General features: G+C 33.4%; 1 protein-coding gene across 2 annotated transcripts in view; it reads right to left on the bottom strand.

Annotated features, from left to right (window-relative positions):
* Positions 1 to 7,148: 7,148 nt before the first annotated feature.
* The window catches only part of LOC127877853 (uncharacterized), a 49,470-nt gene continuing 43,871 nt past the window's right edge, over positions 7,149 to 12,747 (bottom strand). The window contains exon 8 of one of the 2 annotated variants that reach the window (XM_052424147.1): positions 7,149 to 7,530. In XM_052424147.1, the coding sequence (XP_052280107.1) occupies positions 7,231 to 7,530 (300 nt within the window). In that variant the 3' untranslated portion in view covers positions 7,149 to 7,230. The remainder of the gene's footprint in view (positions 7,531 to 12,747) is intronic. The other variant, XM_052424150.1, reaches the window with a different exon arrangement.

Below are 12,747 nucleotides of genomic sequence, written 5' to 3'. Positions count from 1 at the left end.
TGACCTTCAACTTTGAAGTTGGGAGAATGGTTTGACACGCAAGACATCATCTCATGATGATTAACATTTGTGCAAAATTAGTTAAAAATCAATTAATTTTTTTTCAATATCGCTGAGACAGGAATGTTTAAGCAGTTTAAAGGTCAAATAGTATATTAGATCTTTAAGTATGTCATAGACCTGTTAGGTAGGAAATCGGGTGTTACAAGCGATACGTGATCTTTTGATGGTTGACATTTATACCAAGTTTATTCAAGATCCATCAATAGATGGCACAGTTATGGTTGAGACAGAAAACGTCTCTCCTACGTTCTTATATACGGACGTACAGTGCACGTTGACCAGAATGTATGCAATATATATGTCTGGTGATATGAAATAGTCTAATATATTAAATGCCTTCCTAATTTTACATGTAATTTAGCGGAAATTATATATTGGACTGACATTCGGACATTCAGACATAAATACAAGTGCACATAATGGATGTGTTCCAATATAGCTTGTTACTTAAATATGTGTTATAAGGACACGAATGTCATGGCTATACTTCAATGGACACAGAAACAAGTCTTGTTAGCCACACATAATAAGAACAATTTATAAAACCAGCATTTGTGTACCAGTAAGTATTTTATCACATTTACATTAATCTTAAAGCAGGCAACATAGTCATTATGAAACAAAATTATAATGACTTAAAGAAAAAAACAGTGACATGAACATCTTCTGTCATGTGTACCATATAATAACTGCGCAAAAAGTCACGTGTCACCTATTACCTAGATCTTTAAGCAACCGACATGATTGTTTCATACGACACACCGTCTAGATATAATACTTATTTGTGCCGATTTAACACCAATGCAATAATGAACGACAATTGACGGCACTGTATTGAATAAGCACTGGCTCAAAGTGTCAACTCTGACCTTGACCTTTCAGCGATCAACATTGTTTTGGGACGCAACACGTTGTCTGGATATGTGCCAATTTATTTTGAAATCCCAGACACGAAATATCCCTCACTAACACACACGGACACTTGATACACTATGAGCACCTTACGACATTGCCATGACTGGGGCATACAAACAAACAGCGGAACAATTCAAATGAACTTATTTTGTGTTGCTTGAATCATCGAGGGAACAAGTGCATGTATAAACAGTACAAACAATACCAAAAAACGCTAACTAGATGTATTACAGACACGTATGGTGACGCAAAACTTTGCATGCACAAATATGGATTGTAACCAACACTAAATATCACACTATTGGCTTTTGACGCCCCTTATAGATGACAAGATAGACATAATTTGGCAGACTTATTTCAAAATTACCAAATAATTGAAGTTACATGGAAGATAATCAATACACATCCAATATTTTGCCTTTTACCTTTAATTGTGTTTCCTTTGGAGATAGGGTATCAGCAGTTGATTGCAGTAATCATTTATGGCAATTTATTTTTCAATTACCATATAAACGGTGATGTTTCATCAGGGAAAGCAACACATTTATCATTATATATTTTTCCTGATGAAAGATGAAATAGCAGTTTAAAAAACGCTTTCTGTAGTCTTAATTAAGTCCTTCCACTTTGTGTTGGATATAGCGATATTAAACAGAGGTTAATTGAACTTGAAATACATAACATTATTAGGAAGAGATCAAGAGATTATTACAAGATTGTAATAAACAAACGAGTGATACAATTGAGCAATATAACAGCTATCGTTAGCTTTCCTTCTTTTCTCTCGGTAGAAACTGTCCCCATAGACAACAACATGCCACCTTCTTTATGATCCGTGTACAGAGTTGGCCATGATACAAGAAACTCAACTGTCTCACTAGACCGGTCATTGATTCTCGCATAACGGTAAGGATAAAATTTTTCGCCTTGTTTGATATTGATTTTTTTACGGAGGGGCGGTTCAGCTAACAACATCAGCCAACAAACGTCAAAACATCTTTCGAGGTACGTCCAGCAACCATCGCTCAATTTTTGATTTTTCTTCAGTTGCGTTAAGAAACGCTTCTATACCACCAGTATCAAATTAACATGCTAAGAAAATAACATTTTTTCTCAACATTTTGGTTTATTAAATTACATGTATTACTTTAATGAATAACTTTATACCAAATTAACAATCCTCCTGTTCATAACATTTGACAACAATTTGAAAGAAACAGATTGATTTGTAAGCATTTATAAAGTAAATATTCGTATTTTAAGCTAAGCTAGAGCTATCACCAACAGGACGTCACCCCAATTCCCCACCCTAGAGGGTGTATATAAATTTTTCGTATTAAGAAACAGAATTGTAGAGTCAGCAGCTTGATGTTTTTGATATAATAATAAACTTCATTCTCACATAAGGGAATCTACCTGTTTAACCAGTACTCCAACAGTTGGTGCAATCTTTCGACATGCATCTCTTATGACACGCTGGTCTTTTGACCAAAGCCACACATCTAGTTTTCCTCCTTGCATTTTCTGAATGATCATTTACGTGATTATTGGCCAATATAGTTACACGCACACAATTAAGTTTTGTTAACGAGGAATGACAACTTTTTCAACGATTTAAAAGACATAACATTTAATGTCCAGATAGTCGATGGGTCCAAACTCCAATTATTACACTTTAAGTGCTTAATTATTTTAGGTCAAGTCTGCATGTAACCAATACACAAAAGTTCAGCGCGGTACCTCCATCCCAATGAGTTGCAATCATTCTATTTGAATAAACATCAACATTTACCACCAACCAACAGACCCCAATTGCAAACCAAGCTAGGCATGAATATTACATACACACACAATTCCAACAATTCCAGTACATTCTGTTTTAAGTTGTGGGAAAATATTTTGTTTTAATGGTTGACAACGACCTTAGCAGAGAAGATGCATAGTAAACGCGGAGGGTTGCATAGAAATGTTCGTTTAATACGTAATATTTGGTTAATTTATAACCGCAAAATGTTACAAGCATCACGAAAATAAAATATATTTATAAAATATAAATATTGCAGATTTTAATTTAAATCAGCTTCATTATAAATTATTTGATATATAATTCATTTGCCCGCGATATTGTTTGACGGTCGAAAATTTAAGAACAGGCGCGATTTTTACTTTATCAAACACATTCACTGTAATTAAAATTCATAATGAACAATAAAACCGAACGCAACCATATCTAATCTGACTGCGTTCATACAAGGCATATTAATAAACCCATTATTTAAGGTTTCTAATGTCTATAGAAAAAGAATAAATCAAATGTATCCCTAAAATCTGGAAGGATGGCAGAAGCAGCAACACAAATAAAATATTTTTATGACATGTATTAATTGGATAGAATAATCTTTGCATTACGTTTTTTTTGGTTAAATATACATATATGTCGCGTCAAACTTTCTTAAATAAGATTGATCAAATTTGTGCTGAAAAAACCCGATGAAATTTCCTTTTTTTTTTGATCTTGAAAAATATTAGACATTTATCTTCAAAAAACAAATGTTAAATCGGCTTTATTTTGGATTTTAAAGTGATGTAGTAGGGATTAAACACTGAATGCTAGAATTCATTAGTTCAATTTTTTTTATGAGAATGAAATAATTCATTTAAGTGTGAGTGATTGTATGACCAAAATGATGGTGTACATAATAGAGTGAAAGAGCATTTCTTTTCTCTAGTTGTCTCAGTGTATAACAAGCCACACTACGGATGTTTAACATTTGCTTGGCAACAACATATTTTATTTTTACTTGTTTGAACATAAACTCGAAAACATCTATAACAAATTAGTTACATATTATATACATAGACTATATATTATGGACAAATACGTTCACTAAATTAACTTTATGCTTTAACAAAATACAAATCGTAATTATTTTTGCGCTTCATATTTTTAATTCATAAAGCACCATTTAGATGTGGTAATACAATGCCTACTTTCATTGTGTTTAAGGTCTCATTCTGTGTTATTTCTATTTATTTGGTAGTCAATCTTTGGCTGAAGCCATTCCACAGACATGTGGTTTCAACATCATTTGGAATAATGTTATGTTTTTTACTATTAGTTTGCAGTTTATCTTTAACTTCCGTCAACTGTCACGTCCGGTCGTTTAAGGCAAAAAATTAGTATTACTATTAGACACTGTAATCGATACTACCTTACAAACAGTTAATAAAAACATTATTTAAAAGTCATTTTTTTGTTTCTTCAAGCTGGTATTCGTTTCAGTGCGCATTTTGTTCTCAACCTCAATGGTACATTAAACGTAAGCCGTAAAATGTCAGTTTACGTTCTGTCACAAACATGGGCATAACTTGTGCGTTTTCTTGTCCGATTTTAATAATTTTGTACCTACCACTTCGAATGATCATACACTATTTAAATGAACAAAAATATCAAAGTATTTTTTGACGGCGCAGCCAAATGATATTGCAAAGAGAATAACACACAATAACATTTATTCAAAAGCCTTTTATGGAATGTCGGGCCTCACAATGACACATTGACCAAAGCAGACCAACATTTAACATAAAATGTATGTTAAATGCGGTAAAGAAATGAGAAATACTTAAAACTGTAATCAAAAGTGCATTCTTGAACATCAACCAAATAATGAAACAAAAGTCAAAATTCTATTTATTTTATGTTTATCAAATCATACACATCTGTACAAAACACTAAAACCATAGAACTAACCAGTCATAAAAATCAAGACAATCAGCATTAAGATAATTCCATTCAAGCTAGACGGAAATGAATGCTTTCTTTACATGTGCATAACAAATGAAAGTATCTTATTGCATGTAATTATAATCAACTGGTTAATTACATGCGAGACTTTACAGACACAGCAAAAATACTTTGCCAAACATATAATGTTCATTACCACCACAATCACCCATAGATAAAAAATGGACTTGAAAAAGACAATGTGAGGTGTACTTTACGATATGAGCTACCAAAATTAGGGGCCTTAAACCTTTATCCATAGATCTGTCCTGCAGGTTCATCTAATTGACAAGTTATTAAAAGGCATACCATGTTTATTCCAACAAAACAAATTAGTGATGTAATAGACCTTTAAATTGTTTTCGGTTATACACTTACTTTTTGTGTTACCTGGGGTCTATTTCAAGTTGACAGAAGAATTTACATTTGCAGGTAAACTTCATATATATTAAGTTAAAATATGTCTTTGCTTTACAATATAAAGTGAAGTCAGCTGCAAAACATTTTTTGCAGCAGTTATTTAACAGGAGCAGCTCAAAGACGATTTGTCCGCTTTGATAGTATATTTTATAATGCTTATTTTCTGTTAGTCCCCTGATATTTTACCACAAAACATAATTGAAGAGGAATATCTTACGTAGTTATATACTATATATAAATTTATAAATAGTGATCATACAAAATAGATTTTGAAATAATTACCAATTTAAAAAGTTGAATTTAATGAAGTAAAAGTGCAAGGGACGAATGGAAGCTACCATCACACAATATGACAGCGCGATACCTTAATTCAAACTACAGTGGTTGATGATAATTGTATTTATCTCTTTTTATAATGACATTGACCCAACCGGTGCCAAATGAATCCCACTCCAGATATGAATGTCTAATTCCTACAAACATGATTAAAGCACAATACCTCAATTCAAACTAAACTTATGAGACATAAATACTTGTTTCAATTTTAAGTAGCAGTACATTTACCATTCACGCACAATTTCATCACAATATCTCAATCATAATTGAAAAAAAACAACAACACTGTCGATTCAACATTTGATTGTGACCGTTAAGTATCATTCATGAGTGTTCCACTTCAACTGGTCATCAGGTATACTATAAATAATACTAAATGTAATAACAAGTAGAACATTATGATTTTGAGTAAGTGTATCAATAAGTTATAGATACTATAATAATCCAACGATTCCCATAAGTAAAATCTATGAAAAACAAGTAACGAATAATAGACCTGAATATCATTCAAGTGCCATTCTTATGAGCTATGAAACATAAACTTTATATACAAGTTTAGCTTCATTTAAAACAAGCATCATAATACCATTCACTTACTTGACATCATTATTCAATATAGTCAGTATTACATACAAACAAATACATTACAAATGTCTAAAAATATATAAAAAACGAATATATTAAAATCATAAAATGACATAAAATTAAAAAAAGAATAGATTACACATTTTGAAATGATCACACATTCTTTTGCTTCAGCCATAGTCTTACCAAAAGTAACAAAAACATGCTCCCAATTTTAACATGCAAAACAAGATATTTCTGCATAGCTGTTGAAAATTGCTACTGTATCATGACCTTGACCTTTTATGGACCCACATGTATGTAATGTATATGTCTGGTCTTGGGGAATAAATGTCCAAAATATTCAATTCTGTTAACAAACCACAAGTTATGGAGCAGAAATAAAACATTGAATTGACATTCAAACCTTCAAAAACAAATACTTTCAATTGCATCAACATCATTTTAAGTCATTTATTGTTTGTTGCTTTTAACATCAAGGATAAAAAAATGCATGTACTAACATAAAAAAACAATACAGAAAATCTAAAAGTACAAAAGCTTGGTATAGAAACAAATACGTAAATGTTAACAAAGTAAAAGCTGACACAGATGCACAAACAACACCTTAGCATCAGAAAGGTGACATGTCGACAATACTTAATGTCACAATACTTGGGCTGTGAAGACTGTTCAAGCATTCAAACTGTAATTAGTATGGTAGACTTATTTCATAATGACATAATCAGTGAAGTTACATTGTGTTTTATATATTCACTTCCAATATTTGACAATTTACTTCTAATTGTTACAATGACGTTTGAGCTGGTGAGACCGCAGTTGATTGCAAGAATCATTTGTGGCAATTTATTTTAAAAAATATATTAGAAATAAATTATGTTATATCAATGGACGCTGCACTAAAGTGATACTTTCCTGATAATGGATGAATTTAAAGTCTCAAAAATGGTTTCCACAATCATACAAATACAAAACCTAAGTCCTTCCACATTTCGGGAAAGATATATTTAACTAAAAATCATCTACCTTCAAATACATAACACGAGTCTGGACAAATCAATAAACTGGATTATGTTTATTGTTACAAACAATGCATATACCAGTGATAAAATTAAGCTATATCACAATTATTTCTTAGCAGGCTTTCCTACTTTTCTCTCAGTTGAAACAGTTCCCTTAGAAAGCAGTCCACCCCCTTCCTCAGCGTTGTACAGTGGTGGCCAGACCAGAAACTGGACTGTGTCTCCCGATTCGGAGTGTGCAGTATGTCGATGAGGGTCCAATCTGTCGCCTTTTTTTATATTGAAATCTATATAGAGTGGAGGTTCAGCTAACGCCATTAGCCAACAAACATCAATACATCCTTCGAGGTATTTCAAGCAATCATCACTCAACTTCTGGCTTTTCTTCATTTTCATTATGAAACACTGCAAAAGCACAAGTCTCAATTTTACATGCAATGAAAATGACATTTTCCTTTACCCAATTGTTTGTATTCAATTATAAATTTCATTTAGAACTGTCAGACAAACGTGTGATTCTCCTGTTCATAATTTAACAATACTAATTCAAAAGAAGAAAACATGCAATTAAGTCTAAGCATATCTTAAAGTGAATATTTGCATTATAAACCAGAGCTATCACTGACCATGATAAATATGTCCATATACCGCTTCGCCAAAGAAGTACAGCCTGTAAATGTGATTACCCATTTTTACTTTTGATGTCTGTGAATGAACTTCAAGGTCACAGAATGGTTCATGTCCTCAAAAAAACATCTTGTAGAGTTATATTGTTTTGCTATAGTATTTTAAGATCTATAAACGCATACTTTATTCTTAGATTTGAAAAACTTATATATTTAAAAATCTTCAATTGTCTGACATTTGACCTTAATATTAAAGGTTTTGCATAAACATCCACTAATACTGTTGACACCCGATGGCTCGAAGAAGTTGTGAACAACAAGAAAAGTTGGAGCAATCCGAAATTATGGACCAACCATTTCTATTGTAATGTGTTTACTTATATAAATCTGCAGCAGATTAGCATTTTGAAGAGTATTTATACTACCTAAATTTCGATCTCTTTTCTGCTTATGAATTAATAAGATTCAAATATGTACGTAAAATTTGTATTAATAAATATTTAAATACAGTTACAAATATATGAAACATATAAATGTATATTAGATCAGCTGATTTTTTCAAATGACATAATGTCAGTTTGTGTGGTTTTGATGAACTTGATGAATCGCTCTCATTACTGACTGACCAGACTTCTTAAGTATTCGGTTTGATATGGTGGTGTCAACTTCATGCAGCATTATTCCCCCCCCCCCCCCCCGCTTAATTCGACTCAATAAACGTTGGAGTTGATGATATATTTTACTCAAATGAATAATCAATTGAGTAGATGATTTACAACAGCTGTGATATCAAATATACCGTGGTACTAATCAAGTGCTTCTTATCGATTCATAGCTTTATATGACTCGAAACAATTTCAAGCCAAACAAACAAAAGAAAATGTTAAAATTCTTACCAGGACTAAGGAAAGAGTTCCGATAATTTGACTCTCGTAATTTAAACAAAACGAAAAAAAAAATGAATATAAAGCAATAAAACATCGGGTGCTACGAGCCGACCAGAAATTCGAGCCATGAGAGTTCCAGCCATCGGGTTTCAACTGTTTTGTTAAACTAAATTCTCACATAAGGATGTCTACCTGTTTCACCTGTACTCCAACCGTTGGTGCAATCTTTCGACATGCATCTCTGATGACACGCTGGTCATTTGACCCAAGCCGCACAGCTGCTTTTCCTCCTTGCGCTTTCTGAATAATAACGTACATGATTAATGCCCAATATGATTGTGACAGTATACCAACATGCAGTTTTATGGAAACTTTGGATGAAAACGGTTTGAGACTTGAAATGACTCAGCATTTTATTTCCAGATAGTTGACCGTTCCAAACGCCTAAAATACACTTAAAGTGATTCTTTTGTGTGATGTTTTTGTTCAAGTCTGCGTGTACTCTTCCAACACAGATAAGTACAGTGGAATACCTCAATCCAAACTCAAAATAAAAAGTGGAAGCATTTTTTTTATTAACAGAAAACTTGATTTTCGAACCACTGGTCCCAAATGCAAACCAATAGGCATGCAGAATACCTGCACACACAATTTCAGCACAATATCTCCATCCTCACTTAAGTTGGTATCTATACCTGACCAGCACCAAATGTAATGCCCTGCTACGTCGTCATGCAAGCTTGCTACATTTATTTAATTAAAATTGTTATACTGAATTCATTGATCAGGAACAAGCTGTCAAATGCAGCCTCTAAACAAATGCCCAACTTTAATCTATTAACAATTTAATTTGGATGTTGGTAAATACCGGGCTAAACATAAATAAGATACATGGTTAAGATCAAAAAAGGTTTTTAACACTTAAGTTATTCATTAAATTGAAATCATTTGTGGCAATCTAATTTTAAAATAAATTAAAATAAATGATGATGTAATATCCATGGAAGCTGCACTAAAGTCATACTTTTCTGATAATTGATGGCGATAATTGATAATGATAATTGATGATGTAACAGTCTCCAAAAAAAGGTTTCCACAGTCATACACATACAAAACCTTAGTCATTTAACATTCCCAGAAAGATACATATATTTAACTGAAGTTCATTTAACTTCGATAACATAACATAATTCTTGACAAATCAATAAAATGGATAATGTTTATTGTCACAAACAACTCATTATCTAGTGATACAATTAAGCTATATAACATTTTTTGTTTAGGAGGCTTTCCTACTTTTCTCTCAGTTCAAACAGTTTCTTTGGAAAGCATGCCACATCCTTCTTCATCCAAAGTTTCATCAGGATTGGTCACTTCAAAACGTAGAAGGTTGTTCGCAAGTAAAACGGTCGCTTTTCCTCTAATTTTTACAGTTACTTATCACAGTTACTTTGACCTGACTAGCCCTAAAAGCATGTCGAAGCCAGGTCTTCATGTAAATAAACTACACACGCAATTTCAGAGGAAAACTCTATTCACATTCAAATTGTTGAGCGGAACATATTTTTAGAATTTATACCAAACTTTTCTTTACCTTTATGCAACAAGCCCCATATACAATCGCAAGCTAGGTCTCTATGCAAGTTTAAGTTTTTGACCAGAAACCACCTGTTGAAGCTGCCCTCCCACATGTACACACACACATCCCCATTCCCCAATCTATTTATTAGGATTTGCAATCTGGTGAAACAATTGTTAATAAAAAAACAACAACTATAAACCATCATTTTTGCACCTAATTATATACTTAATAAAGTTCTCCAAAAGTGAAGCCACTAAAGATATAAGTTGGGTTCAAAAACAACGCTTACACTGACGGCCTCTATGTCCTGTACAGGATGAAGAAATACATTCTGAAGAGAGTTCATCCATGTTTCAGCCTCTTTCTTACACATACCCCAACATTCCTGAATGTTAAAAATAAAATTAATATAATGGTAATTAACGTTTATATTGTACAGTCCTGACCTATGATTAATTAACATCCAGCCAATATAGAAACCATGTCAAAACCAGACACCATAAGTAAACAACAAGAAACCATCTAAGACAGTGTATCCCCGCAACAGTTGCGTTATTCTTGAAACGGTACAGTTAGACTTTGCAATCCCATCAGTTGCCCGCAGAAGCTTTTATTGAAATTTTAACAGGGTAATTTCTTTTTTCTATGTTATTAAAAAGGGCAATAACTCATTCAAAATAAATGAAATAGTTAAACGTTGAGAATACGCACTGTAGTAGTTGGAAAACATTCTTCTTTAAAAGATTGACACAAATTGCATGCAAAATGTAATCGATGCAGCACACAGAAGCTTTTACATGTAATTTCAAACAAAGTTAAATAACTCCTCAAAATTTACATAATCGCAAAGCCTTGACAATACGCACTGTTGCTTTTGGAGATAATTATTATTAAAAAGTTTAACAAAAATCACATGCAAAATGTTGGAGTTACACAAAAGATTTTCTTTGCTTTCAATAAAGGGAAAGAACTCTTTTAACATAAAGCAATCTGAAACCTTGACAACAATCCTGTACCACTTGGAGGTAATTATTCCGTAAAATTTTGATGAAATTAACATGCAAAATGCATCAAGAAGCTTGTATATGTGCGTGTCAGCAAAGAGCAATCTTTCTTTAAAAACGAATGAATTTGCACAGCCTCGAATAAATGCGATGTTACAAGTACTTAGAAGATAACTATTATGTAACTATTCTGTAAAAGTCTGATGAAAATTGAATGTCATATTCATGAGGAGTTGTGCACAGAAGTTTTTATATGTAATTTTAAACAAAGGAAAATAACTTTTGAATAATAGCTTAAGCATAAATACAATGACATCATTCTGCTGAAGCAATTGTAGATAATTGTTCTTGTTGTGTATTTAGATAATGCCGCTACGCCAAGCCTACTTGTAAATGAAGCGTAGCAACGCTCCGCCCCATGTTCTCCATAACTGCATGTTGACCTCTGATCTGTGTTAGTTAGTTGTTAGGCATTGATCGCTTCTATCGTTGAATGACAATAAAGTAGCCACTGAAATTATATGCGTTTCACTTCGTTTGTTTACCCAAACACAACAAACTGGCGACGATGATAAAACTTTGTGGATTATCTTTCGAGAATTTTATCCGTTTAATAAGATTGTGCGTGAAATTCTGAATATAAACACAAAATGGCAACGGGCCTGATTGGGAACATTAACGCATATGACAGCAATGTCGAAACATGGACTTCCTACCAGGAACGACTTGAACAGTACTTTATGGTCAATGACATCGATAATGAACGAAAAGTGGCAGGACTTTTAACACTCCTCGGTGAAAATACGTACGGGTTGTTAAGGAACCTTACCGTACCTGCAAAGCCGTCCGAGAAATCGTATGAGGAACTTTGTCAGCTTTTACATACTCATTTGTGCCCGAAACCGTTAATAATCGCGCAACGATTCCGATTTCACAAGATGAAACAAGCAGTGGGCGAAAGTGTGAGTTGTTACGTAACTTCACTTCGGAAGTTGGCAGAATTCTGTGAGTTCGGATCGAACTTGAACGATTCTTTAAGGGACAGGTTCGTTTGTGGACTTAAAGATGCAGGGACACAGCGAAGATTGTTGTCAATCGCTGATTTGACACTGCAAAATGCCATAGAAATAGCGCTTGCCATGGAAGCTGCACATAAGGACGCCGCCGAGTTACAGTTATCGGCAGCCGCCGATGTGCCTGTCGATCGAGTTGGACATTCAACAAAACCCAAGAAATGGAAGCATCACAAACATGCCAAAGGGAGCAGCAAGTGCATCCATTGTGGGAAAAATAACCACCCCTCCGATAAATGCAGACTGAAAGATGCAGTTTGTCATCACTGTAAAGCAAAGGGACATATAAAGGCTATATGTAGGAAGCTTAAGTCTGTGCAGGGTATGGAGGAAAACGTTTCAGTGATCAACGCTGTGAACAAAGGAGACAACGGGAAATTCATCGTTAAGCCGAAGATTAACGATGTCGAGGTGATACAGGATCAGCAGTTACCCTCATATCAAACAAGG

The sequence above is a fragment of the Dreissena polymorpha genome, chromosome 4 (genome assembly GCF_020536995.1).
Source record: "Dreissena polymorpha isolate Duluth1 chromosome 4, UMN_Dpol_1.0, whole genome shotgun sequence".
NCBI lineage: Eukaryota > Metazoa > Mollusca > Bivalvia > Myida > Dreissenidae > Dreissena > Dreissena polymorpha.
Note: the sequence above shows the minus strand (reverse complement) of the source record. Positions and strands in the feature narration are given on the sequence as shown.